This window comes from Babylonia areolata, chromosome 21 (genome assembly GCF_041734735.1).
Source record: "Babylonia areolata isolate BAREFJ2019XMU chromosome 21, ASM4173473v1, whole genome shotgun sequence".
Taxonomy (NCBI): domain Eukaryota; kingdom Metazoa; phylum Mollusca; class Gastropoda; order Neogastropoda; family Buccinidae; genus Babylonia; species Babylonia areolata.
Window position 1 is genome coordinate 31,494,250 of NC_134896.1, and position 26,883 is coordinate 31,521,132.

The 26,883-nt window shown below is 39.2% G+C and overlaps 1 protein-coding gene across 1 annotated transcript; it reads left to right on the forward strand.

Moving 5' to 3' along the window:
* Window positions 1-85: 85 nt before the first annotated feature.
* On the forward strand, window positions 86-21,626 carry LOC143296343 (mitogen-activated protein kinase kinase kinase 11-like). The gene is made up of 8 exons (XM_076608219.1): window positions 86-1,020; window positions 7,960-8,140; window positions 10,108-10,256; window positions 15,499-15,674; window positions 15,870-16,110; window positions 16,519-16,659; window positions 18,421-18,630; window positions 20,197-21,626. The coding sequence occupies exons 1-8, from the start codon at window positions 297-299 to the stop codon at window positions 21,516-21,518; spliced, it is 3,144 nt and encodes a 1,047-aa protein (XP_076464334.1). The 5' UTR covers window positions 86-296; the 3' UTR covers window positions 21,519-21,626.
* Window positions 21,627-26,883: the final 5,257 nt, after the last annotated feature.

Sequence of the window (26,883 nt, forward strand, 5' to 3'; positions counted from 1 at the left end):
AGTTTTCAAGGTCAAAGTACATCAACATGGCGGCTGTGCCTCGTTCGTGTTGAAACTGACTTGAAACTTGCAGCCACATATGAGTGTAGTTCGATCTCGGATGTGTACTGACCATTGTCATTGGTGTTGATAAATATGGATGAACACAAAGAAGTCAAAAATCATCAACTGATGGCATGATTGTGTACCTCAAGTGGATATTTTGTGATTGTGTCCACCTCGGGGTGGTTCAGCTATGCACCGAAATATCAACAAACCCGACTTTCATGAGGAACTTAACACCCTAGACCCTTCGAATGCGAAGTGCAGGGGTGATTACCGATTCAATGGAACCAAACAGGTTTTATGATTATCGTAGAAAAGAGGAAAGTGAGTTCAGTCCTTTATGGACTGCAATCTTTGACTACGATGCTGTCCGAGAGGACGAGCTTACCCTGCAAAGGGGTACTCAGGTCCAAGTATTGAATGTGGACTCGGGTGATGATGGGTGGTGGATGGGCAAGGCCAACGGGAAGGTTGGCATCTTCCCGAGCAACTTTGTTGCCAAAGATTCACAACTCAACACTGATAAGATACCTCCAGATATCCAGCAAAATGACAGGCCGTTCGACATAAATTTTAATAAGGAATTAGAACTTGAGGAAGTGATTGGGGTGGGTGGGTTTGGCAAAGTGTACAGAGGTAAATGGAGAGATGAGACTGTAGCAGTGAAAGCAGCAAGATGTGACCCAGATGAACCAATTAGTGTCACAACTGAAAATGTTCGAAAAGAAGCCAAAATGTTTTGGTTGCTGAACCACAAAAACATTACAGCTCTGAGAGGAGTGTGCTTGACACCTCCAAATCTGTGCCTTGTGATGGAGTATGCAGCTGGAGGGTCCTTGAACAGGGTGCTCAGTGGACGACGGATTCCTCCAGACATTTTGGTGAATTGGGCACAACAAATTGCTAGTGGCATGCTCTACCTTCATGAACAAGCTCCACTTACTCTGATCCATCGGGATCTGAAGTCCAGTAACAGTAAGTTTAACCTTTTGTGTTTTAAAAACCTGCTGATTTATTTTTTCTAAGGTGATGATTTGTATGTTTTTTGTAGTGTTACAATTACATGAGCTTTTTAGTATCAAAGCAAAATTCAGGATAACTTATGCTGGAGAGGCAGGGAAGTTCTTATTTTTCCATAGATAAATAGCAAATTCAAGTTTACAGTTTATCATTTTTACTGTACATGAAGGCCCCACAGACAAGTAAATAGCTGTAGCCATGCAACCTTACCAGAACAGACTAGATACCAGCATGCAGAATTGATTATATCACATTGTTATAAATCTTAGTTGTGGTGGTTTTTCGTGCCAGTAACTGGAAGTAATAAAGATATGACTTTATGCAGCTTGCAGAAGTAGGAAGGGCACAACTTTTCTCCTCAAAATTGAATGAGTAGTGTTCACAACAAGGCGTGGATGATCACTTCGCTGATCACACAGATGACTGAGGAGTGGAGCAGAAGAAATGTGGATACCAGGATAGCCATCAGTAGATTATGTACCTATATAGTATTAGTATATACTGTTTCAGCATCAAACTTTGTACTGTCAGTATCACTACTAATTACTAGTATTAGCAGTTTATAAAATGTCAAAACAAGAGACTTTATTTATTAGAGGGTCTTGATTAACCACAAACTCATTAACTGACATGTTCTTCCATCACAGTTGTTCCAAAGATTTGTCATATTTACATAATTTAGTTGTGGAACTTTTTATGACATAGTCTATGTGCTGGTCTGCTGTCCTGAATGGTTAACTTGTTGAAAGCAAGAGTGTGTGTGTGTAGTAGTAGTAGTTGTTGTTGTTATTGTTGTTGTTCTCGTAGAATTACTCAGGTAGCATTGGATGCTATGTAAGTGAAATTGACCCAGGCAACTTAATAGTTAGTTCATAATTGTATTCCATACATATATATCATTAATGATAATGGATCATTGTATGATGTATCTTGATCCAGTAAAACTTAGAATTTTCATTTAATGAAGTTTTCACTAATTCAGTAATTGGGTGAAATGAAATGTCACTCACTGACTCAGTAAGATTACTTTAAATGAATAAATTGATGGGTAAAGAAAGAAATAAAATAAACAAATCTTTCGGGGGGGGGGGGGATTTTTTTAAGCAAAATTTATATCAAAATGTTTAACTTAAGTGAGATTTTAAATAATCAAGTCTGAAATGTTTCAGTCTTTCATTGATTTAACTGAATGAAAATTATGGTTTTATTCCTGGGGGTGATTAGCTTGAGCAGTTGAAACCCAAACCCAATCTCACCTGCCTCAGTCTTACTTTATAATATGTAATGTTTATAAATACATCTTTCAAGTAGTTTTTCTCTGAAGCCTATCAGTCATGTGGGTGTCTTAACCCTTTGTCTCCTGCTAAAAAGATGAAATGTTAATAATGACAATTGGAAAATAGTGGACAATCAATAAATAACTGTCTTGAGCTTGACAGAATAAACATCATAAATTTCAGGACTTATTTTAAAGAGACAGAGAGAGATCTTACTCTGTTACTGCAATGAAGGGGACTCCATTTTCTGGAATACTTGTTTCTTTCAAAATCAGAATCACAGAATATGTTGTTGTTGTTGTTTTTTGGGTTTTTTTAATGTTTGTGTATACTGAGTGTGTGTGTGTGTGTGTGTGTGTGTGTGTGTGTGTGTGTGTGTGTTTGTTTCTTTACATTTGCCTTTCACTCTTTGAAAGCATGTATACACAAATTACGCCAGTGCAATGATACATAACAATGGTAAAATCACAGACGTTTTCAGTAGCTGATTACAAATGTCAAGTGGTTCATGACTGATGGATAACAAATCTTGTATTTTTTAACCCTAATATCAATAATGATGAAGTGTGAGAGTGTGACACATAGAGATCATTTCACAATGTCTGCACATGATAAGGGTGAAGATGACCGAGGACAACAGTTTTAACCTCAGGTGGTTAGGTTCATCCCATGGATTTGGAATTGGATATGTGTAGGCTGGCAGTGGTACATGATCATGATGCTGGAGAAACTGATGGGTGAATGACATTAATTTTTTAAGTGAACTAGTAAGAATTGTGTATGTTTACAACCTAAAAATACAAGTGCTGATACTGATACAGTGATAGTTGTGCCCACAGTACTGAGTAAACAATATATTGATTTGATGAATTATGATTTGTATGAATTTCATATCCTGTATGTATGTATACACCTGTACACTGGCAATGTTTTACAGTGTGGTTTTTATTGTTGTCATGTTTTATTCTTTTAATCATTAACAGTGATTACTTTTATCTTTTGGTTGGTTATTTATAATTATATTATTTACCATGCATTGAACATGTATACGTAGCATTGAGTTAATTGTTAAACTAAACTGAATATCAGTTGCTCTTTCAATTTTTATTATAATTTCATTTCAATTTTTATTGTCAAAATGTAAACTGCATATGATTTTGTATGCTGTATATATCTGTGTTAAGATCATTTGTATTACATTCAACATTGGTAGTTTACCAACTTGAGTTGTTTCTTCTGTTTATTTTCTGAAAACGTGTCTTGATGTTATGCACTGTATCTAGTGTAAGTGCAACAGTTATTGTATACATGTACATGTGGTTTATTTCTTGATATTTTATTTCCTCTTTACCCCATATAGATTTATAATATTTCATGCAACAGTGAATACTGACAGGGATTAACTGACCACAGAATTGATGCAGTAATTACAAGTCTAAATTTTGATTTTAAACTTGTATACGACATTCCAGTAACCAGAGAAGTCAGTGGAGAGTGGTGGGTTTAATAGAAATTGTTTACTTGTTTTGTGGGGTGGTGTCCACACATGATCCAAAGTTTACCAAAAATCTGTAGTGGTAGTAGTGGTAATACTACTTGTAGAAGTACTTAGTGTCATTGTCTAATTTATCATGATAACATCAACCAAATGCAGAACAAGTAACTTTTTATAATTTATGAAATAAAACTTTACAATTACAGTACAGATATGTACTCCCTTACTGGGTTACCCCACCTGCCAGCTTACAGAACTTTACAGGTAGTGTGTGATCAGTTCACCATTTTGATTATTTTGGTACTGTTAGACTAAAAGTATAACCTTTTGCTTGATCAAGGGCTTCCCCATATACTAGTAAGGGTGTGTTTAAACTCCCTCTGTCACTAGTGTCAGGCTATGGGCTTTTTGTTGTTTTGTAAAGTGTGAATCACTGAATGACTATTTAATGTATTTCACATTATTATATCCATACCAATACTTGCAATATATCTATAGACATAATCACAGCAGGTGCAAACAACAGATTTTGTTTTTCTTTGTTTTGTTTTGTTTTTGTTTTTAACAATTGACTTTAAAGCTCAAGACAACAGTTAAGCAGCAACAAGAAGTCTGTGAGTTTTTGTGTTGCTGTTTTGTTTTTTGTAAAGTGTTAATGAATATTTACACACACACACACACACACACACACACACACACACACACACACACACAATGTATACATAGATAATTAGATTTGTTAAAACTAGCACAAAAGTATAAACTCCACTCACAACCCAGAAAGAGATTTTTAAGTTAAAAAGTAGATCTTGTTTCAAACCAAGATGAAAATTTATGAAGAGCGGATTTGGATTTTTTTTTTTCTAATACATATATATGTCTACATACTTTTTCCCATATTTTTGCATTCAACATTGTTTATCAGTTCATGCTGTGGAGGAACAGGGACCTCCGTTTGGAAGGAAAGAAGTTCAAGAGTAGCATCCCTTGATTAAATTACCTTTATTTTTAGCTGTACAGATCTTGTAGAACATCCTGTGTATATATATATATATATATCTAGGTTTTGGACAACAGCTCTTCAGTGTTTCTCTTGATGTGAAATAATGACTGGGAGTGGGAGAGGCTGCCACAGGCCCCCACCACTACCCCCACTTCACCCTTCCTCTCCCTCCCTGTCCCCCCTCCCACCCCTCTCTACCCCTGCCCCCTTGATCCCCACTACCACTACCAGTATGGTACCACACTACCCCCTTCATCAGACACCTCCAGGGCTCACAATCATGATTTTTTTTCTGATTATCTTCCTCCCCATTGCATGTTTTGGCCCAAATGTAACTTGTAATCTGCATAATATGAATTCACGGTTGGCTGCTCCCTTTGGGACTCCAGTGGGGGAGAAAAAGAGCCTGACCCATCCAGAGGGAAGATACCCCAGCCATAATGTGATCTGATAGCGTGCTAAGACCCTGTTGGTTTTTTACAGGACCACAATGGGTGGGTCCTGAACTTTAAAAAAGAGGAGAGAAAAAAGAAAAAAGAAAAGAAGGGGTTGATGGATTATTTCTTGTCATACGATCTGCATCTGCTCAGTGTTAACTGTTTGTGTTCTACCAGGTGTGCAGTAACTGGTATACTGTTTCTGTGGTTTCTACAAAGAAGGAAGAAGTGGCATTGTGAACCATTACAGTGGAAGAAAAAAGTTAAACTAAATAAAATTGATATAAAATGGGTGTACATACACAAACACTCTCTCTCTCTCTCTCTCTCTCTCTCTCTCTCTCTCTCTCTCTCTCTCTCTCTCTTAGTCTCACTATGTGTGTGTGTGTGTGTCTCCTTCTCCCTCTCTCTCTCTCTCTCTCGCTCCTTCTCTCTCACTGTCTGAAATATATATCTCTCAGTGTCAGTCTCACCCAAGTTATTCAGTGCATGCTGCCTGTCAAACTACAATTCAGAGTGGGCCCTGTTCTCGACCTGGCCCATCCCAGTTTCAGTCTCAGTCCCAATCAATCCAAATGGGCAAACCTCCATACCTTCGGTGACATGTTTAATGTACCCTTTCTTCAGTCAGGCTTCTGGAGAGGGTACCTGCACCCCTACTTGAACTGTTGAAGCACTTTGACATGTATGTTGTTACAAGTATTAACAGTGGGGGCCTCGCATTTGGCCTTTTTCCCATTGGTCTTTTTCTCCTCTGCATGCCTTTTTTGATGGTCTAGCTTTTTGTCGTGGTCAGGATTTAGGGGAAGAATATATTGTGCATACCTCAATGACTGAATAAGGGTAGGGTTCTTTGCATAATAATTCAACATGATAAGTTACACTTTTCTTTATTTCTTTTGTTGTTTACAAGTTTGTTTGCTTTCTGTAGTTGTTTTTTGTTTGTGTGTTTTGTTTTGTTTGTTCTTTGTGTTGTTGTTTTTTCATACGGGGGGAAGAGGGGGGGGTATTTATGCAGAAAAAAGGGGGGAAGATGTTCTCTAAGTAGACCAAACTTTGCAAACTGTACAGACTACATGTGGTGTTAAAAATTGTTGGATTTTATTGTTGCTTTTCTTTCCAATTTATTTGGATTTACTCAAACTGACAGTGAAAGACGTGACCACACACCTAAAAGTAGAGAAGACACATCACTTGCTTATTCAACAGCAAAGCAAAAGTCACTTTTAGTTTATTCAAAATGTACACAAGAAATGTATTTATAATCCAAAGTAGCAAAGTTCTAATTTGAAAGTATCAAATTCAAAATCATCACGAAGACAGTTCCTTGGAGGTAACAATTTGTGGTGTGGTCTAAGAATAGTAAATGATATTACAATATGATGCTAATTTCTTATCAAGCCTGTCAGAATATCATATTCCACGCCAACCACCGTAACTCAGTGATGTGTAGCAAAGAGGTTCAATGAAAATTGAAATGAATAACACAATATGAATAGTACTAAACACAAACAGTAATACAATTACTATTATGTCAACACCACCAATCATAATCCTTCCTGTCCAATTACTACTGCCAACAATGAAACCCATCAATGATCTATCCAGTCAATAATGATCATTCTCAATTGTCATAGAACCATGATTTATCCAGTTACTGATAGAGATATGGTGATAGGAATACATTTTTTTTAACACTTTCTCCCCAATCACTACAAGTATGACTAGCTCTAGCAGTGTAAGATATGTACACAAGTAATACATAACATGTAAAAAAAAATTACAGACTCACTAAAATGTGCAGAAGATATGTGTCATCACTTGCTCATTCAACAGCATTAATTAGCAAAAAGGACTGCATGTCCCTTCCCACCACTCTGCTTCTACCTGGTGAACTACTTTCAGTTACTGTCTATGATATGATTCACGTGCAACACCCGTTTACGTTTGCTGTTATTATGACGCCCCAGTGATGAATAGTTTACTACTATAGTAATAATACATGCGTGCACACACACACACACGCACGCACGCACGCACGCACGCGCACACACACACGCACACACAAACAAATTCTATACATATCTTCAATCTTGTTACGCTTGTGCGCACACATTTACACTATATTACAGATATATATATAAAATATATATGCGCGCGCAAACACAAACACAAACACACAGTTTGTTTGGGGATTTTTTGTGTGTGTAGTTTTTTTCTTGTTTTTGTCTCCCTTTTGTGTGTGTGTGTGTGTGTGTGCTATTTTGATAAGATGCAAACAATTGACATAATTGTATACATAAAAAGAGAAGGGCACAAATTAGATGAAACATGCACATGCACACACAACAAAAAAAGCCATAATGATAATGATGATGCATAACAATTAATTTAGATATTGTATTCTGAGGGAAAATACACACACAATTTACCTGTTTGTGAAAACATGCATTTGTGCTTTTTGAAATTGTGTAAACTTTTTTTCTTTTTTTTTCTTTTTTTTTTGCATATGGAAAATAGTGGTATGTTTTTAATTATGTAACTGTTTTTGTTTTTGTGTGTGTGTGTGTGTGTCATTTTACAGAAAAAGAAAGAAAGCAAGAAAGAAAGAAATTCATCACATTTTCCTTGTGATCTGGGTGTCCTGATTATATTTGTCGTTGTTTTTTCTGTTTTGAACAGTCTTGCTAAAAGAGGTTGTTGACAATGACAACCTGTCCAACAAGACGCTGAAGATTACAGACTTCGGTCTGGCCCGGGAGGTGGAGAAGACGACTCGAATGAGCGCAGCAGGGACGTATGCCTGGATGGCTCCAGAAGTGATCAAATCCTCACGCTTCTCCAAAAGCAGTGACGTCTGGAGGTGAGGCATTGCTTGGCCAAATAAGTAAGCCTGATTGAGTGAATCATGCAGTATGGCCAAAGAACTGAGCCTGTCACACAATATGGCCGAATAAGTGAGCCTGATTGAGTTAATCATACTCATGATACTGTAGGGCCAAGTAACTGAACCTGATTGAGTGAATCACTTATTCACTCCATATGGCCGAATAACTGAGCATGATTGAGTGAATCACTCTTAAATGAGCCTGACTGGGAAAATCACACTGTACATATGACCAGATAACTGAGCATGATTAAATGAATCACACTGTACACAGTGTATGGCCAAATAACTGAACCTGATTGAGTGAATCACAATGTATCCATGGCCGAATAACTGAGCTTGATTGAGTTAATGGCACTGATGGTCAAATAACGGAGCCTAATTTTGTGCAAGTATGTTTATAACTGAATAACTACTTTGCCTGATTTAGTGTAGACTAGATATCATACTGTGTGTCTTTTCTTGGGCTGGGATTTGGGGTGTCTTTTTGTTATTCTTTTTATTAAAAAAAAAAAAAAAAAAGCACATGTGCAAGGTTGAAGATAGATGTTGTACATTTGTTGCAATTTTCATTGGAGTAGATTGACAGAAAAGTAGTAGGAAATGTAGCAATGAATGGGGAAGAGGAAATTAATCAAGCTCAAAAAGAGTTTTTAGTTATTTCCTGGTATGTGAGTGGGATTGTCTTGTACAGTGGGGTTTTGGGTTGTGTTTTTTTTGTTTGTTTGTTGGTGGGGAAAGGGGGGGTTACTGTTTTGTGGTATGAATGGGTTTTGATTGATCATTTTTTAGCACTGCACTACATTTAATCACACTGTTATGTGCAGTGTTATTCATTTTATTTCATCGCATCCAGCTTCCAAGAGAAATATCATATTTATACCCATTTATGCACACACCTGTATACATTTATCTATTTTCACTATGACTAAGTTAAATGCATGTCTGGAGAATACGATATGTTGTGGTAAATATTTTGACATACATCTTTGTTATTTTGATTTACATTGCTTTATTTTGATACTATTTTTACCATTTGGACAGTAGCACACATCTCTTGTCATCCACTGCAAACCGGATTGCAGTGATGATGTAGAACAAACACACAGCAAAAAAGATTGCAGTGACTGGTAGAAATTATGTGAGACAATTGAAAAGATGCATTTGAATAAGACAGTAAAAATCTTAAACAGCAGGTAAAGGAATGGAATACAAGCATTGTTGCAGGGGTACCAACTGCATTATGAGTTTCAGATTGATGGGGTTTTTTATTTCTGTATTTTCACCTCGTAATAATGTTTTAGTTTCCTTGACTCAGGGTTTATACAGTAATGAAAATCTGTTAAACTTATAGTCTTGGAAAAATAAGAGAATCAATTCCAGGGCTGGAAAAGTCTTTAAAAAAAGTGTTTTCCATTCAGGTCTTGCAATCTTGAATTTAACGAAAGCTTGTCCAGTACCTTTCAACAAAGGAGTTAATGCATTTGAAAAATAAACAATCAAAAAAACTAAAACTGAAAAAGTGATAAAAATTGAACATCGATTCTGGTAAATCTGCTAACCTCTTTTTTCAGCAGTGAAGCAGAAGAAGCATTTGACTTGATACCAGTACAGCCTTCCGACCTGTTCTGTAACTTACCTTTCTTTCTTTTTCAATCCACCTCTGCTAGCCAGAAATTATACTCATTTTTATCAGCATGCACCATGTGCAGATATCTTTTTTTTATACTTGTCCTTTTTGTGTCTTTTGTGTTGTGTATGTGTGTGTGTATGTGTGTGTGTGTTTGTGTGAACAAGATGTGTGTACAATGTACATGTATACTGTATGAAATTGTAATTGGTCTGTTGTGCATTAATTACTTGTTTAAAAAAATAAACATATTAAAACGGTGCACAAGCAGCATCGCTGCTTCACACAAATAACTTGATCATGACTGCTTCAGCTACGGTGTGGTGCTATGGGAGCTGCTGACAGGAGAGACCCCATACAAAGGCATTGACGCCCTGGGAGTTGCTTACGGGGTAGCGATCAACAAACTGACTCTCCCCATTCCCTCCACCTGCCCCCACATGTTCTCCAAGCTCATGTCAGGTATGGGAAACCCTGTACTGTTTCTACTGAGAGATTGTGTTGTGTGTTATTGATAGATCTATCTGCTTTTCCAGTGTACCCTCTCTGTTTTTCTGTCTGTAGGTATGTCTCTCTCTCTCTCTCTCTCTCTCTCTCTCTCTCTCTCTCTCTCTGACATCTCTGTTCTTCCTCTTCCCTGCTCCTCCCTCCCCCCCCCCCCATCTCTCTCTCTCTCTCTCTCTCTCAGCCTATCACTCTCTCTCTCTCTCTCTCTGAGAGAGAAAGAGGGAGGATATTGAAGGAGAACTAGTTTAAACTAGAGAGAAAATTGTGTGATAACTTTTTTTTCTGTTTGTGATTAACAGATTATGTAAATTTGCTCAAGCCAATGCACAAATATTTACCTGCCTCTTGTCATTCTGGGGAATCAGCAATGTTATTTCTTGGCATGAGTTTTCAGTATTGTCTGCAAACATTCTCCAGGCAGAATGAGGGTGGTTCTTCTCAGGTCTTGTGTTGTGTGATGTGAGCTTTGCTCTGTAGATCTGTTACCAGATGTTGGGGAGGTTGTATATATCCAGTTTCTTTGTTTTGGGATGGGTTCTACTCGCCTTGATCTGAAAAGCTTCATTCTCTATTTTACTCATGGTACTATTGCTTTCTGTGGATACTATCACCATCCCATGTTTTTCATGGAGATGTTGTCATGTTTCTTCACATTGTAGCATTCCCTCTTAGTCTTAGTCTTATCTGTTGAGGAAAACCTACCAGCAGTCAGGTGTTTTTGTTTGGCACTCATTAGGAAATATGTTGTTGTTTTGTTTGTTTTTTTGTTTGCTCCCCCATTTTGGCTTTGTTCTGATTATTGTGACATAAAAATAAGGTGCCGTGTCATAATGGGTTAGGCATTGTACTTCTCTTGCAGTGTTCACCAGTGATTGGGGTTCAAGTCCCTGTTTCAGCGTGGTATTATGTTCTTTGGAAAGGCGCTTTACTCCAGTTTTCCTCACTCCACCAAGGTGTGAATGGATAACTAACTTCAGTTGTTGAAGGTTAAAGTGGCAGAAGAAGAGGCCACCTTCCTGTGCCAAGCCCTAGACACCGTGAATATGAATTCACTGCCCTGATGGCCATAAAAGGCAATGGGACCTTTAATCTCTTATACATGAAAATGTAAAGGTGACCGTGAAGCAAGAAACTAAAAGTACTCTTTGGTCCACAGATTTTAACTTAGCAAATAGTATTTCAAAATCAAATACAAGATTTTAACCAGGTGATTTCAGTTTTATTTCCATTGGAGTGACTCTGTATCATGTTTTCTGATATGAGACAGAAATTTTGGATCAGTTTGAGTTTAAATAAGCCCGAGAGTGAGACTGAGACTTTTGCGGTTTTCCACCACCTCTTTGGGAGGTAGTTTCAGACCTGAAATAATAGCTGTGCATACAAAACCCTATTTTATACCCCCAGTCTCCAGGTGCCAAATGGGTCACTTTTGATCTGGGCTTTAGTGCAGGCATTTGAGCTGTTTGCCCAGGGCTTTGCAACGCATTGCATTTCACCACAGTGGTGTGTTGTGGAGTCGGTACATGTGCAGGTCCAAAGGGAGAAGTGCATATGAATTATGCAGGGGTTTTGTTTGTGGTGTTTAGTTTTGGAGGGTGAGATTTCCATAAAAATGATGGTGCGAGTGTGATGAATATCCCATGAGATATTTTATGTGCCTCTCTTAATGGAATGTTAGTATTCTTAACTGGCAATGTGTGTGAGTTTGAGCTTGTGTATGTTTCCCTGTGATTGTGTTTTACTGTTTCTCAACATTCCGAAGATGATATCTGGAAGGGAAAAAAACCCAGCTGATCACAAAATTTGCTGGAAGTAAAATAGCTGTACAAGTTAGGGTTAATTATTTTTTGATACACTTTGTGCTAGTTAGTAAGTTCTTTATGTTTCTGTATATATGTCACATGTAAATTTGTTAATGGTATAAATTTTGTTTGATACATATTTTTTTGTGTTACTATCTTTATTCATTAACTGCTTGTCCTCCACAACCCAAAGTACATAAAAGGATTGAATTAAATTTCTTAAGATGTGTGTGGGTGTGTGGGTGTTAAAATACACATGTATGCACTTGCAGTTAAACCTGTTCAGTCTGTTGTTTGTTGTGGCTTGTACCACAAGGGATCGTTCTTGATCTTTTTTTTTTCTTCCTATTTTCTTTTTTCTTTTTTTTTTCTACTTCTTCTTTTTCAGTCAGCCTCTAGCATATGTCATCAAAAAGAAAAGAAAAGAAAAAATAAACAAAAGAAAAATCAAACAATGTTTTGAATTTCACACATAAAATTTGCTGATGACAGTCAGTTGTATAAATAAATACTATATGTTATTCAGTTTGTTTCTAGTATTACTTATAATTCTGGTCTTGAGAAAATGGATTTTGTGCTAAGTAGTACTCTTACCGACTGAAATTGCAGTAATCATGGAATAACAGAGGCTTTGCTTATCAGTTTTTGGAAACACAGACTCAGTTACTATTGATCAGTACAACATTCGACTCAGTCACCGTTGATCAGTACAACATTTGACTCAGTCACCATTGATCAGTACAACATTCCCTTCTCTATAACTGTAAGAAACATGGACATCATGTTTGGCAACAAACTCACAATGAAGCAACAAGTGACAAAACTCTGTCAAAGCACATGTCTGGAAAATTTCTGAATAATTTATTCAGTTTGACATGTTCTCACTGTTGAAGCAACCAAAAGCCTTGTCACCTAACTTATTCATTCCTGAAGGCTGAAGTATTGTAAATGTAATTCAGTAAGAGGTAGACTAAAAGAATCTTGGTAAAAGTCAACTTAAAAATTACATGAGATAAGAGAAGCAATGTATCGAGCCACAGGCTAACTCACTTCTGGCTGGCTAAACTCCACAGGCTTCCTATCACTTAGAGTATTGATTACTGTTACAAATACGATGTTTCTTTCAGAGATTTTGAGGGTTTCAACTTTCAGTACTTTTTCTGGCTGTCTGATATAGTGATAATGTTGAGCCTTGTGTTCCATCACATTCACAGTGCTCATCTGCTGACTCTAGTGTTCTTTATGTCCCATAATATTATACTTGGAAAAAATTTACAAGAACAGTGTCCTTTTTGATACCTCAGTTCTGTCAGAATCATGTTCCCTACCAGAATTTTCATGCTGAAACAAAATTTCGATTCAGATCTGGCCTCAAAACACATCTTTAAAAAATAAGCATTAAATTTCATAGATGTCTTGGTCTTAGTTTGTGGTGTTACACATGTCTGTGCGTGCACATGTCTGTGTATTTTTGTATGTCTGTTTATGTAAAACATCAACACATTGCACATGTCTTTCTTTATGTCTTTGGTTTGGGTGCTCTTTGTTGTTAAATTTCTGTAATCATTTTTAGCACTCTGGGGCCCTGTTTTCAATATGTAGTGTACATAAATATCCATTATTATTTCTATTTTTATGGCAGCTTTTTTTTAAATGTTGCTTTAGGCGTTGACCTCTCCACATCTCTCTCTCTCACACACACAAGCACCACCATTCACATTTCATGCATGGATTGTTTCAACATTTTTACAAAGAAAGTTTTGTTGGATCTCTCTTTGTTTTTGTTCCAGTTTCTTTGTTTTTATTGTTGCTGGGGTTGTTTTTTTTTTTGGGGGGGGGGTTGTGGGGGTTTTTTTTGTTTGTTTGTTTGTTTGTTTTTGTTTTTTTTTTGTTTGGGGGGCCTGTTTTTAGGAGTAAACTTGTGGAGGAGGGGTGTGGTTAAGGTCATATTTGCATTGCAATATTTTACAATTCCATACATTATTGCTATTATTTATCAAGTGGAAAGCTATCTTCGTTCTGACTAATCTGAGGCTAAGAGTTGCCTGAGAAGTTTGTTGTTGTTGATTCATGACTTGGTGTGGTCTGAAAAGGTATTTTGAGTTGTTTGTTACTGTGACGTTGTGTTGGTGTTGATGTTTCTGTGCTATGCTTTAATGCCTGTCCAGAACTTTGGTAGTTTTGCCATTTACCATTGGCTGCATGCATTAAGTTGAGTAACACCACATATTTCATGCACATATGGTGCATTTACTACTTTTTTTGTTGTGTGTGTCTGTTGTTGATTTTTTTTTTTGGGGGGGGGGGGGTTGGAGGGGGTGTCCAGTCTGCTCCACCATTTCAGTGACTTTACCCCTTCACTGCTGTTTCTGAATTTCCCCCACTCCCTGCCCCCATGCACAATCACACCATCCATTATTCTGTTGCAGTCTTAGAACCAGCTGTCCACAAAGAACTGTCAAACACTGTTTAGTCAGAAGTAACAGTTTTTAGAATTTGTCTGTTTTTTTTTGTTTTTTTTTGTTGTTGTTGTTGTTGGGTTTTTTTTTGGGGGGGGGTTGTTTTGTTTTTTTTCTTCTTCTTCTTCTTCTTCTTTTTTGACTTGCAACCCAGTGGACCTCATGTATGGTCAAATCAGTTTTGGTATGCACCTATGACTATGAGTCAAATACCCCTCATACACATCTTCATTAGGTTTAGTGTCTGTGTCATCACGTTCAAATCTTCAGTTGTTATGCTTATATTATGTGAGGCTAAGTGCAGGCTACAACATGTTCCAGTTCCATTAACGCACATATGATGGTGATTTTGTAAGCTGTCAGGCATTTACCCATGTGAATGATGTCTTCATTCCTAAGCATATTTCAATTTTTATGGTAGTTCATCAGTCGTCTGTCATTAACTGGCAAAGCATACTATCTCTACATTAGTACACAATTGTAGGACTCCCACACACTTTCTGGTGCCAGTGATCACTGCCAATAGTGACGCTGACATTCAAGCTCTGTTATATGGTACTGGTAGACTAGAATGCAACTTACTGACAAGATGATGAGGTGTTGTGAGAATGCTTTGTCAGAGAGTATTGATCAGTTACCGATTTCTTTTGTGTGTGTGGGAGGGGGGAGGGGGGGAGTTTTGTTGTTTTGGATAATGGTTTGTTACAGTGTATAACTATAAAAGGACTGTTGATGAATATTTTTGATGATTGTTAATGTGGAAAATGTTAAATGTGATTGTTGATGATTGATTGTGAAAATGTTTTACTGCAGACTGTTGATGACTGATTTTGAAACTGTCCAGCTGTAGACGTGCTGTTGATGACTGAGTGTGAGAATGTTTTGGAACACAAGATGGTTGATCAGAGATTAATCGTTTGGGTTGTGCCATCGCAGACTGTTGGGATCAGGAGTCACACGAGCGCCCCACATTCCAGAACATCCTGAAGCGCCTCGACGAAATCGCAACGTCGCCTTTTGTGACAACGCCCCAGGACTCCTTCCACACCATGCAGGAGGACTGGCGACTGGAGATTGAGCAGATGTTCGATGAACTGAGGAGTCGGGAGAAGGTGGGTTCTATTTCCTGCTAGCACTTTTATCCTCAGACAGCTGTCAAGATCTGTTTTATTTTCTGTGTATGTATGTGTACTTTGTGTCTGATGTGTTGTAAAACGCTTTGAAAGGTTTGAAATCACTACAAAGAATATTAAATGCATTATCATCATCATTATCATTGTTATTACCATCATGTCCCACCCCTTCAGGAACTGCGGTGTCGGGAAGAGGAGCTGACAAAGGCGGCGCTGCAGCAGAAGATCCAGGAAGAGTTGCTGAAGAAACGTGAGCAGGAGCTGGCCTCGCGAGAGATTGACCTGCTGGAGCGGGAGCTCAACATTCTCATCCTGCAGCAGGTCATGCACAAGCCCACGCCCAAGAAGCGCAAGAAGAGCAAGATCCGCCTGAAGCACATACGGTCTGGGGGCAAGGCCATCAGTGAGCCTTCTGGTGAGTCAGTGAGTGAGGGAGAGTGAGGGATGGTGAGAGCAGGGTCAGAGAAAGGGGAGCTGTTGGTGGAGGAGGGGGCATGGGGGGGTCAGGAGGGGGTAGGGGGGGGGATGCTATCAGTGAGTGGATTTTACTCCAAAATTTTGCCAGGGACAACTCTCTTGTTGCCGAGGGTTCTTTTACCTTAGCTAATTGCACATGGGAACTCAGTTCATCATATCACCCAAATGGCTAACATCGAGACCCACTCAAGGGTCTAGAGGAAGCAGAGAAAATTCTGGAATGTGTGGGATTCAATCCTGCACCCCTCAGATTCTGTCGCTTCCAAGGGGGATGCCCTACCGCTAGGCCATCACTCCACTCATATTGGCAGGTAAGGCCGCTAAAGGTTAATCCTGGTTGTTTCAGACTTTCGCCACAACATCACCGTTCAGAAGGAGGACCAGCCAGCCTATGACATCGACAAGCGCTACAACCCTTCCAGTCCCGACAGCCCTCCTGCCTCCCCTGTTCATCCCGTGGCACCGCCTCGATTCAGAGCCATCGCATGTAAGTGGGGGGACACATGGAACAATCAGAGATCAGGGGTCCTTGTGTACTGGTGGTATTTGTGTGATTTTTAAGTCCTGTTTGTGATTCTGAATAAAATGAAGTTGTTTTTTTTTAGTTCTGTTTGTAATTTTGATCAAAATGAAGTGTTTTTTAGTTATGTGTGTAATTCTGAGCAAAATCAAAGTACTTGATTGAATTGAATATACAGTTGCCTAACTATGCTTTCAGTGCCTGAATTGTGATACCACACCCTCATATCTTTCTGAGCTAAAGTAAATTTTAAAACTTATCTCTAAAAAATACTTGTCATAACTCAAATTGTGCTGTTGTCCCAGGCCCATGGCAATGTGAGTGTGTGTGATGGGAGAGTAGAGAGAATGGGAGTGTGTAGATAGATGGTGGTGGTGTGGTTCGAAAGGGAGAATGACCCGATTTTTACCCCTTTTACCTTTTCTGTCCAAAATTTTATTTTATAATTTTTACAAAATCTGTGGCATGCAGATTACAATTATGTTCCTTTTTACATGTATGTGTTTTAAGTGAAAATTGCTGTCATCTCAGCCGTTTAATCATGTGTGTGTCTGTGCATGGGTGTTAGTGTGAGTGTTGGAGTGTAACAGTTGTAGTATTGATAGTATGTTACTTTGTGAGTTTTATGTATTGTGTTTTTTATAATATTATTATTAATGATTCTGTTTTTATGTTTCTACTACTTTTTATATGCTTTCTTGTTTCACTTTAGGTACTGGATTGTAAAGCGCTTAGAGCTTGCTTATGCTTGTATTATAGCGCTATGTAAAAATAAAATATTATTATTATTATTGCTTGGATGCCAGTTCCAGAGCTGAGGGGAAAAAGAAATAGTTCTCCCTTTTTCTGTGTGTGTGTGTGTCAAATCACTAACAACCTCTCGAACTATCCTTTCTTTTATGATTTTCATGCCAAGCAGAAGGGTTGATCTTCAGGACAGCCTAGTCTTATTTGAGTTAAGGAGCTTAATGGTTGAAATAATATGTCATGAACTGTATCATTTTGTAGGGATTTTTTTTCTCTTTGTTTTTTGGTGGGTTTTTTTTTGTTTTGTTTTTTTTCCTTCTTCTTTTTCTTTTTTCTAAGATGTGAGTGTGATTTTGTCTTTGACTCAGTTTAATTTTTTTGTTTAGTTGGGCAGTCCTGATATTGCCTTGTTCGATCAGCTGGATTATAAGCAAATGTCAACCTGTTCCATTAGAACTTGCATTACCTAATGCCTTGTGGGCAGTGGGTAGGTCTTTTGGCCCTGCATGAGTAAAGAGACCCCCTACCCACCACAAGTCTCCTGTTGGTAGTCTCAGCCATGAGGAAATGGCCCCACTGCTTTGTGGATAGACTAGGGAAAGTCAAAGGCTAAGGGAGTGAACCCCAATAAAATCCTGTGTGGAGCCCCTAAGATGGCTTTGTGACAAACTCTGTCGCATTTCTGACAGCTCCTGCAGTTCAGTCCTGGTCCGGAAGTGTCTCCTTGTGTCCATCCTGGCTACAGCGGCTGAAGATAGTCTTGGAGGGGGGTGGGGGAGGGGGTGCTCATGGAACTCAGGCAACCCACAGCTCCCATTCACCCTTTTTTTCACCCAGGATTCAGTGACACCTTTCCCTGCCCACAGGGCAGTCGGATTTGTGGGTCTCCTTTTTGGCTGCGCTCTCATCCCTGAAGTCACTGACATCATCGTTCATGAATGACCTAATGAATGCCTGTGTGATGTGTGTGTGTGTATCCAGACCCTCCCTACCCTGCCCACAACTACGCTGATGTGATGGTGGACGGGAAGAAGGGCAAGACATGGGGACCCAGCTCCGTGCAGAAGGACCGCCACCAGAGGTCCTCCATCATCTTCGCTGATGGCCGCTGGTCCAAGAGCGCCCCCAACCTGGAGAAATCGCTTCGTCATTTAGGAGGACATTCCAACCTAGGGGCTTTCAATGATCTCTGTAAGTATACATTGGTTGGGTTTGTTTGCTTTTTTGGTTTTGTGGGTGGGGGGGGGGGGGGTGTCTTCCTGGTGATTTTTTTGGGGGGAAGGGGGTGATTGCAGGGCAAGGGTGTGGAGGGATGTCTTTTGTTTGAAGTAAAGAGCTATATGTGATCTCTGCAAGCAAACTTTTTTTGTGGGGAGGCAGGGGGGGGGGAGGGGTCAAATAGTAAAGAACCGTATGTGATATATGTAAATGAACATGTTTTGGTGGATTTTTTGTTGTTCATGCTGTTGTTTGGGTGGGGGGCAAGGGGGGGGGGGGTGGGGGGCTTTTGTGTGAAGTATGTTTGTGATTTTATTGTAAGTAGAATGGTAAATTAAAAGCTGTGGTCTCTGTCAAACCTGGAACTTATTTCAAGGTCATAATCATTGAAAAGACATAGCATTGGTTTTTATTTCTTGACAACCTTTTGGCAGATATTATAGATATATATATATCATGGGTGCATGTTGGTATGTCTAAAACCTGAATTCAGGCATTTTCTTGATGGTTCAGGTCTGCCTAAAAGAATGCAAGCTATCAGAAGTGATGCTGACAACTCTTGGTAGCATTTGTGGAAGTGACGCTGAACATAGATATTCTTCAGGAAGAGGTGTGCCAGTTTGGACCTTAGAGTCACATTCCATATACATGTGCACCTCACTTAATGCTCAGACCTTTACTGGCAAGTTCTGTGCAAGTGCATTTTAGTTTCCCCATGTTGGTGGGTTCTTTTTTTTCTTCTGTTTCCAGTTTTGTCTTTATTTGATAAGAGAAATATGTGAAACAGATGTGGATCCATAGAATACATACATAGAGAAAGGAGTGCCATAATTATGTAGGGAAAAGGAATGTCTTTAGATTTGATGTATAAAGGATGTGAGTGATGGACTAACGGACTGTGCTGTTGGAAGAACTTGTGGGAAAAAAGATTATTTCAATCTTGTTTTAATCTCACTTTGCTTCAAGGTTTGCTGTTTGCAAAAGATAATAAATAAAAAGATAAATGTCAAGAATAAGTAAACTCATAACTTTCACGCTTTTAGGAAGCTTGTCTGGAGGCAAATAATTAATGTCTTAAATGTAGTTAAAATGAGTGCTTCTGAAAAGCATATCTAATCTCTTGCTGGTTTACTTTTTACAGTCAATCCAGTTCAGCTTGGAACATTGTCATGTTCAGCACAGTACTGCTGTCTACAGTGCTCTTAAATTGTGTACAGTATGACATGAATGACATACAATACAGTATAATTCAATACAAAGCAGTACAATACAATAGAGTACATATTATTCATCTGACTGAAAATAAATTGTGCACCTACTTTGAAGAACATAATGTTATAGTCCAGTATATTATAAATTATATGTTCATGATCTTGCTCAGTGCGGTGTAGTTCAGTATAATGTTGGGTGTTTGTTTGTTGGGTTTTTTTGTTGTTTGGGCGCTTTTGTTTTTTTTTGTTTGGGCGTTTTTTGTTTTTTTGTTGTTGTTGTTGTTTTTCTGTTTGGATGGCCCTAACACTGTGATGTGTGTGTCCGCAGACAATGAAGATGACACTCTCCCAGAGTCTCTGGAGGAGGGCCCTGGCACCAAATCTCGCAGCATTCCAAACTCTCCCATCACCTCAAGCCCAGGGGGTGATGGGGGCTCAAAGCGCAAGAAGCACGAGTCGGCGCTGATTCGCATGACCTCGATTCTGGCGGCCGTTGGGGCCGGCTTCGACGTTCGCCTCTCCAACACAGTGGCCATCCACCCCAACTTGCATTCGAGCTGTGGGGGTGAGGAGGACAGAGGGGGTAGGAAGCGAGACTCTTTCATTCTCAACCGAAGAGACGCTTACTTAGGGGCTGTGCGAGACTCGTTCATCGAGCCTGAGCAGGATTTCCGATCGCAACCGTACGCAAGTCAGGTGTACTGGCACACGTACCATGGGACTCAGACCAGGCAGCGGCCCAGTCTCAACATGGAGGGGGGCCCGGGCGGCATCCCTCCCTTCTACCTCCCTTCAGGGGATCAAAGTGAAGAAAACGCACAAGGAATTCTCCAAGGTTTCAACCCCCGAACAACGTCTCACCGATCCTCGTACGCTGACAGCGAGTCTTCTGTGATCTCTAGCACCTCAACGTCGGAGCGAACAGTGATATACACCCGCCAGATCTCGGACAGCAGCAACTATGATACCCCCACTTCCTCCATCGTGTCCCCTCCTCCCAGGCCCTCCCAGGCTCCTCAGCGCCGCTCTGTGACATTTGAGGACGACTTCAATCCTCAGGATTCAAAAACTAGCTCAGCGGGCTACCCCTCTCACAGACAGTCCCCAAACAGTATCTCCAACAACTCGGAGCTCCATGGGGTTGGGGTTCCAGAGTTAGAAGCCTGGGGCTTCCAGCATGGAGGTGGTGGGGGAGACTACCACCCTCCTCGCCCTGCCCCCACCCCTGACTACCCACCTAACATTCCACCTCGCCGCAGACCAGGGGAGCCCCCGGCCACACCCCAGCGGCCAACAACGCTGGACGTGGGGGGGAACAGCCGACCGGGTCCCATCCAGCTGAAGTACCCCTCCCCATCTCCCTACAGCCGCACCACCACCACCTCCACCACCAACCCCTCACGCATGACGCCCACGTCCTCCTCTTCCTCCGCCCCCGTCGACACCCCCTCCTCCTCCTCCAACCACGACAACACCTACTTCTCCACCCGCTCCCACCTGTCTCCGGGCAACACACCCCCCCACATCCGTCACCAGACCACGCTGCTGGACATTGACATGGAGGGGCAGAGCCTGGACTCCACACAGCCACTGGTGCAGCACCAGCCCAAGCCCTCCCTCCTGGACCTGGAGCGAGAGTTTCTGCACTGAGGGGTTAAGAACTGCTGCAACTGTTGCTGATGATTCTGCTATGAGCGCAACTACTTCCCCCTCCCCAAACCCCACACTCCCCTCCCTCCTCACCACTATTTGTACTCTGTGTAGCAGGTTCATGTTATTATTATTACTTACTTATCACTTTTTTTTCTTTTTTTTTCTTTTCTTTTTTTTTTTTGTAGCCCCCACCCTCTTTTTATCTGTCCAAAGATTAACAACACAAACCTTTGATACTCATAACCACAGCAGGGGTATTGCTGTCACATTGATTCAGGTTTGTTTCTTTTTTCTTTCTCTGTCTCTCTGTCTCTGTCTCTCTCTCTCACTCAGTCTCTCATCACTCTCTCTGTCTGTCTCTCCCCCCTCCCCCCTCCCCCCACCATTCTCTCTCTCTCTCTCTCTCTCTCTCTCTCTCTCTCTCTCTCTCTCTCTCTTACTTTCACTCACTTTCTCTCTCTCTCGCAGGAATTGGTCTTCAGAGTTTGTATCACTGTCTGCTGGACTGAGGTCAGTGTTAACATGGAGCTGAATCAGCTGTGGACTGCAGTGTCAAAAGAATTTCCAGGCAGGTGTAGCAGGCTCTTTGGTACCCCCAGTGGTTTCTATCCCATGGTCAAATCTGGCTAGCCCAGATTAACATCAGCCAAGGTTTGTGTAGACTAGCCTGGAATGAGCTTTGGGGGGTAAACTTCAGCTAGTCAGAACTAGTTGTATTTTACCTCCCTCATTGTGGATATTGGGGTCATTCTGTCCTAACTTTGGATTCGATACAGGCTATCAAAATAGAACTCCACAATGTTTGATTACCTTAATGAAGAGTTGGTAGGGGTAGGTACCCCCCCTTCGCCCCTCCACCAGCAACTTCCTTTTTCAAGAACTTGATTAAACCCATAGAAAGGAGTTAATTTTCAAATGGGTGGGGGTGGGGTTGTGTGGGGGTTAATCTTGACTTGCCATGGATGGGTCGTTTGAGGCTAGCCCAGAATGACCATGGGGTAAAACCTAGCAGGGGTGTAGTTTGAAGCTGTTACACCTGTAGAGTGTGTGGATATTTGGCAGCCAACTGGAGGATGCATGCTGTGGGTGTCTGACTTAGTAATGGTAACACTTTTCTGTTTAATCCGATATGTGGGATTTTAACATGAAACATTGAGATGTTCTTCTGATACAATATTATGGTGCTTGATGTAATGTGACACATGGTTTTTTGGGTTGTTTGTTTTTGGTTGGTTTTTTTTTTTTTTTTAGCTGTTTTTAACTACATTGGTCTTTGAAGCATGTCAGAAAATCAGCAGTTTCTTAGCTGACATTTGGGTGTTTGGTGGTACCAGCAAAATCTATGTAAATTTTCCAGTTGTCATGATACAAAAGTATCTGACACACTAACATACAAAATATGATTGTTTGACCTAAGTCTATACAGTTTCATAGCATATCATATTTAATTGTTTGTCAATCAGATTACATATTTAATTGTTTGTCAATCAGATTTTTTGTTCACTAATGACGAAATTCCAAGATTTGTTTTGTGTCAGTATGTATTATCTGCAGAAGTGTTATAAGGATGTTTAATACTTTAAGACACCTGCAAAGTTACACAGTTCAATTTCTTGACACCTTTTTGTATGTAAGATCAGTTTCATACAGTGAAGTGATTCTGAAAGGCAACAAAAATTGTAAAAATGAATTAAGTAGATAAATGAATAATAGATAAATTATAGTAACAATAATAGAATATGATGGTTGATATATCATGAATGACAAATGAAGGCAAAGAAATAAACCTAAGTCTTGCAGAGTCTATTGCAACAGAAAATACATACTTAAAATAATTGATAGAAAAAAAAAAGAATGAAAAATAAGTAAGCATTGCAGAACTGGTATTACTTTGCTGTTTCGTCAAGTTGAAAGAAGCTGCTAACCTATACTAAGCTCTCCCACATAAAGTATCCATTACCTTGTATTGTAAAGATAGCTGTTGATCACTCTTGTTGCACATTGGTATGTGTTGATATTTTGAAAGATTAAACAGCTTCTTAGGCAGTAGGAAAATGATATGATATTTAAAGAATTCCTTTAGACACAGAAAAGCGAGCAAAAAATGCTTTTGAGTGAGTCTGTATAGACTTTTGACTGCTTCAGTAGTTATGATCTGAAGTTTTAGTTCCTCATCATTGAACAGCTTGGTCAGTAGACAGTCATGAAGAAAATATTCCCTTTTTTTTTTCTTTTTATTTTTTTTTCATGCTGTTAAAAAACATAAAAACTCAGGAAGGCAACCACATTTGGTCTGTGTTTTAAGAAGCAGCTGCATTCTCAGCTTTCTCCTGTCAGCATACATGTTCTTTCCTTCCATATGCCCAAAGCAGGCACTTTGTGTGTGGTGTACCATTCTGTTAAGCTTCCAGAACTTTTAGAGTCTGGTATCTCTTTTTGGTTTGAAAAAAAAAAAAGATAATAATTTGCAGAAGTATGGGTGATTATTGTAATGTGTGTACATGAGCTAGCATGTCAAGCGTAAGCTGCAGTTTGTTTGGTTTCCCTTTAGAGCCCTGATATGGCCCTGTGTGGTCAACTGGGCTACAAGCAACAATGATAATGATGGTTTACCTTGCTTCAGGGGTTTAGTGCCACTGACAGCATTGAGAGGCGCATGCTTCTGTTTCTTTGTGTGTGTGTGTGCGTGTGCGTATGAGCTCATGCGGTCTTACGTTACTTTGAAGGGAGCAGCTATTTAGTAAGTGGTGCTTTATATTCTGAGAGAGAGAAGGGAAAAAAATACCGCACTTTTTTTCTTTTCTTTTTTTTCTTTTTTTTTTTTTTACTATTGCGTCTTGGTGGAGTTTGCACAGGTTGGTAGGTTGACAAGTGTTCTCTTGCAGAGCTGTGAGTAAAATGACTTTTCACGCCAGTTTGGTTCCGGGCATACATTACTTTATGGCAACACCCTCTCACTGTTTTTTTTAACCACTTTCATTCTTCATCCACTCTTTCTCCTTCCATTGTCTCAAGACTCAAAGTGTCACTTTGTCCTGAAAATTTAAAACGCAAAACGTTGTCTCAGAAGCAGAAAACCATATTTCCACAGTATAACAATGTAACATTGTTTTAGAAATGTACTACAAACATACTCTTGGTGATCATAATCAAAGTGTATCGGTGTTTGTGGGAGTTTTTTGCTTCATAATCAAATGATATATAGTATAAAGAATAGTTTTTTTGTGAGTATATATATATATATATATATATATATATATAATCATAATAATTGTCACTGAAAGTATGTCTGAGTTTGTGTTATGCACAGACCTGTACCAAAATACTGAATATGACTGTATAAAGTAACAAAAGGCTGTGTTAGATATTGATCTTTGACCGTAATGAAAGTTATATACAGTGTATTTGTATAGGACTCTTTTTCCTTTCTTTTCTTTCTTTTTCTTTCTTTTTTTACACAAAACAAAAAGAAACCCACTTAATTTCATATCAGATTATCTTCATATCATTTCCATCATCACAAGCATTTACCAAATTGTTGTCATTTTAGGTATATGCCATGTGTTCTCCGTTGTTGAAACATGTCATTAACAATTTCACTGTTGTGTCTTTAATAATGTATTTTGTATTCATTGATGTTGAGCTGTACCGAAGAGCTTGTTGACATTCTGGTGAACAATGTTGTATTCAGTTGTTTTTTGTTTTGTTTGTTTTTAATACTGAGTGAATTTTAAGGGTTTGATAGAAACATAATCTGTATGTTGCAAATGATTTCTTTTTGTTGTGGAGTTGTGTTTGCAGAGTTGTTTTCTTTCTGGATGTTTTTATTTTTTGTTTTTAATCACAGATAATGTTTATTTACATATTCGTCTCAGAGCCAATATCAAATGGCTGTGGATATCCTAGCTTTCAGTAATTCTTGTAATGTTTTGTTTTCTTAAGGTTTTTGTTCTTGTCAGGTTTTTTGTTGTTGTTGTTGCTTTTTCGTGTGTGTGGTTGTTGTTGTTGTTTTTTTAACCTCCAAAACTGTCATGTTGTTAATTTTGTGCTTGTTTTGTAGTTGTTTCTTTTATTTAACCCCAAAAGCTGTTTGTTGTTGTGTGTGTGTGTGTGTATATATAAAATATGATTTACTATTAGTCTGTTTGTTTCGCTTCAGTGTGATTTCTAATGTGTGCGTTCTTTGTTAAAATGTGTGACTGATTTTTCAGTGTGATTTTTGTAAGGGACCAGGTGGACTGTAGACCAGACAGATAGGGCATTAGCAGGGGAAGGAACTCCTAGACCTCACGAACTGCTTGTTCATGCTTTTTTCTTTTCTTTTTTTTTCCCCCACAGCATAAAGAATTTGTACCGTGTAATGTATGTTGTTTCTCCCCCACCCTGCCTCTCATGGACAGACAGGTAACGAAAGAATGGGAGAGTAATAAGAGAGGAATGTATGGATTGTGACTTGGTGTGTGTGTGAGAGAGAGAGAGAGAGAGAGAGAGAGAGAGAGAAGTGTATGTAACTTGTTGTTGCTGTTCTTTGAATCAATGATTATTTCATTGCTTAGCATTTTAGAGAAGGCAGTGCAGCAGTTAGACATAATGTTTTTGATACAGCATGAATAAAAACAAAACAAAACAAAAATGCAAACAGAAACTGAGATAAAAGCAGAAAGAAAAGCTTTGGAGAGGGGGTGAAGAGAAAGAATGGGTGTGTATTTATACTTATGAAATTCTTTTTTATTTTTTTCTTCTTCTTTTTTTCCAACCATTGCAAGTATAAGTATACATTTCCCAACTTGGAAACCAGAATATGTCGGAGAGTTTAGTTAAGTGTGCTCACAGTAGTGCCAGCTTGGGTCCCATTTGTATTAACTGGATGCTGTATTTTTGACAGTCCGTGTATACGTTGAAATGAGCAGGTCTTAAGTAGGACCAAACAAAATGTTGTGGTATTCATTTTGTGTGCAGTTTTAATCAGCATTCATTGAAATGCACAGGTGCATGCACGCACATGCATGCGCGTTCACGCGCGCGCACACACACACACACACATGCACACACATGCATGTTCAGTCTTTCACTGACTCTCACCAATTCTCCAACCATAAAGCTTTAAACCTGATTTGATATTTGAAAGAAGATCTAAAGAAGTAGAAGAAATGGAAGTTCTAAAGAGAGACATCTTAACTGAACAGAACAAAAGAATGCTATTTGTGATAGAATCTCATGTGTACATAACTCTAGCTGATAACTGGGAATAGAAAGCACATGTCAAGTATGACATTAATAACCTTTGACCAGATTTTGATATATCATGACTTAAACTTTAAAGTAGAGTTGTTCAGATTCTGAAATATTATCTCTTTTTTCC

Bases quoted from the DNA above. Each gene is read 5' to 3' on its own strand.
- LOC143296343 (XM_076608219.1), top strand. From the start codon at position 297: ATGCGAAGTGCAGGGGTGATTACCGATTCAATGGAACCAAACAGGTTT. The intron at 1,021-7,959 runs GTAAGTTTAACC...TGTTTTGAACAG, and splicing joins GGATCTGAAGTCCAGTAACA to TCTTGCTAAAAGAGGTTGTT. The intron at 8,141-10,107 runs GTGAGGCATTGC...TGACTGCTTCAG, and splicing joins AAAAGCAGTGACGTCTGGAG to CTACGGTGTGGTGCTATGGG.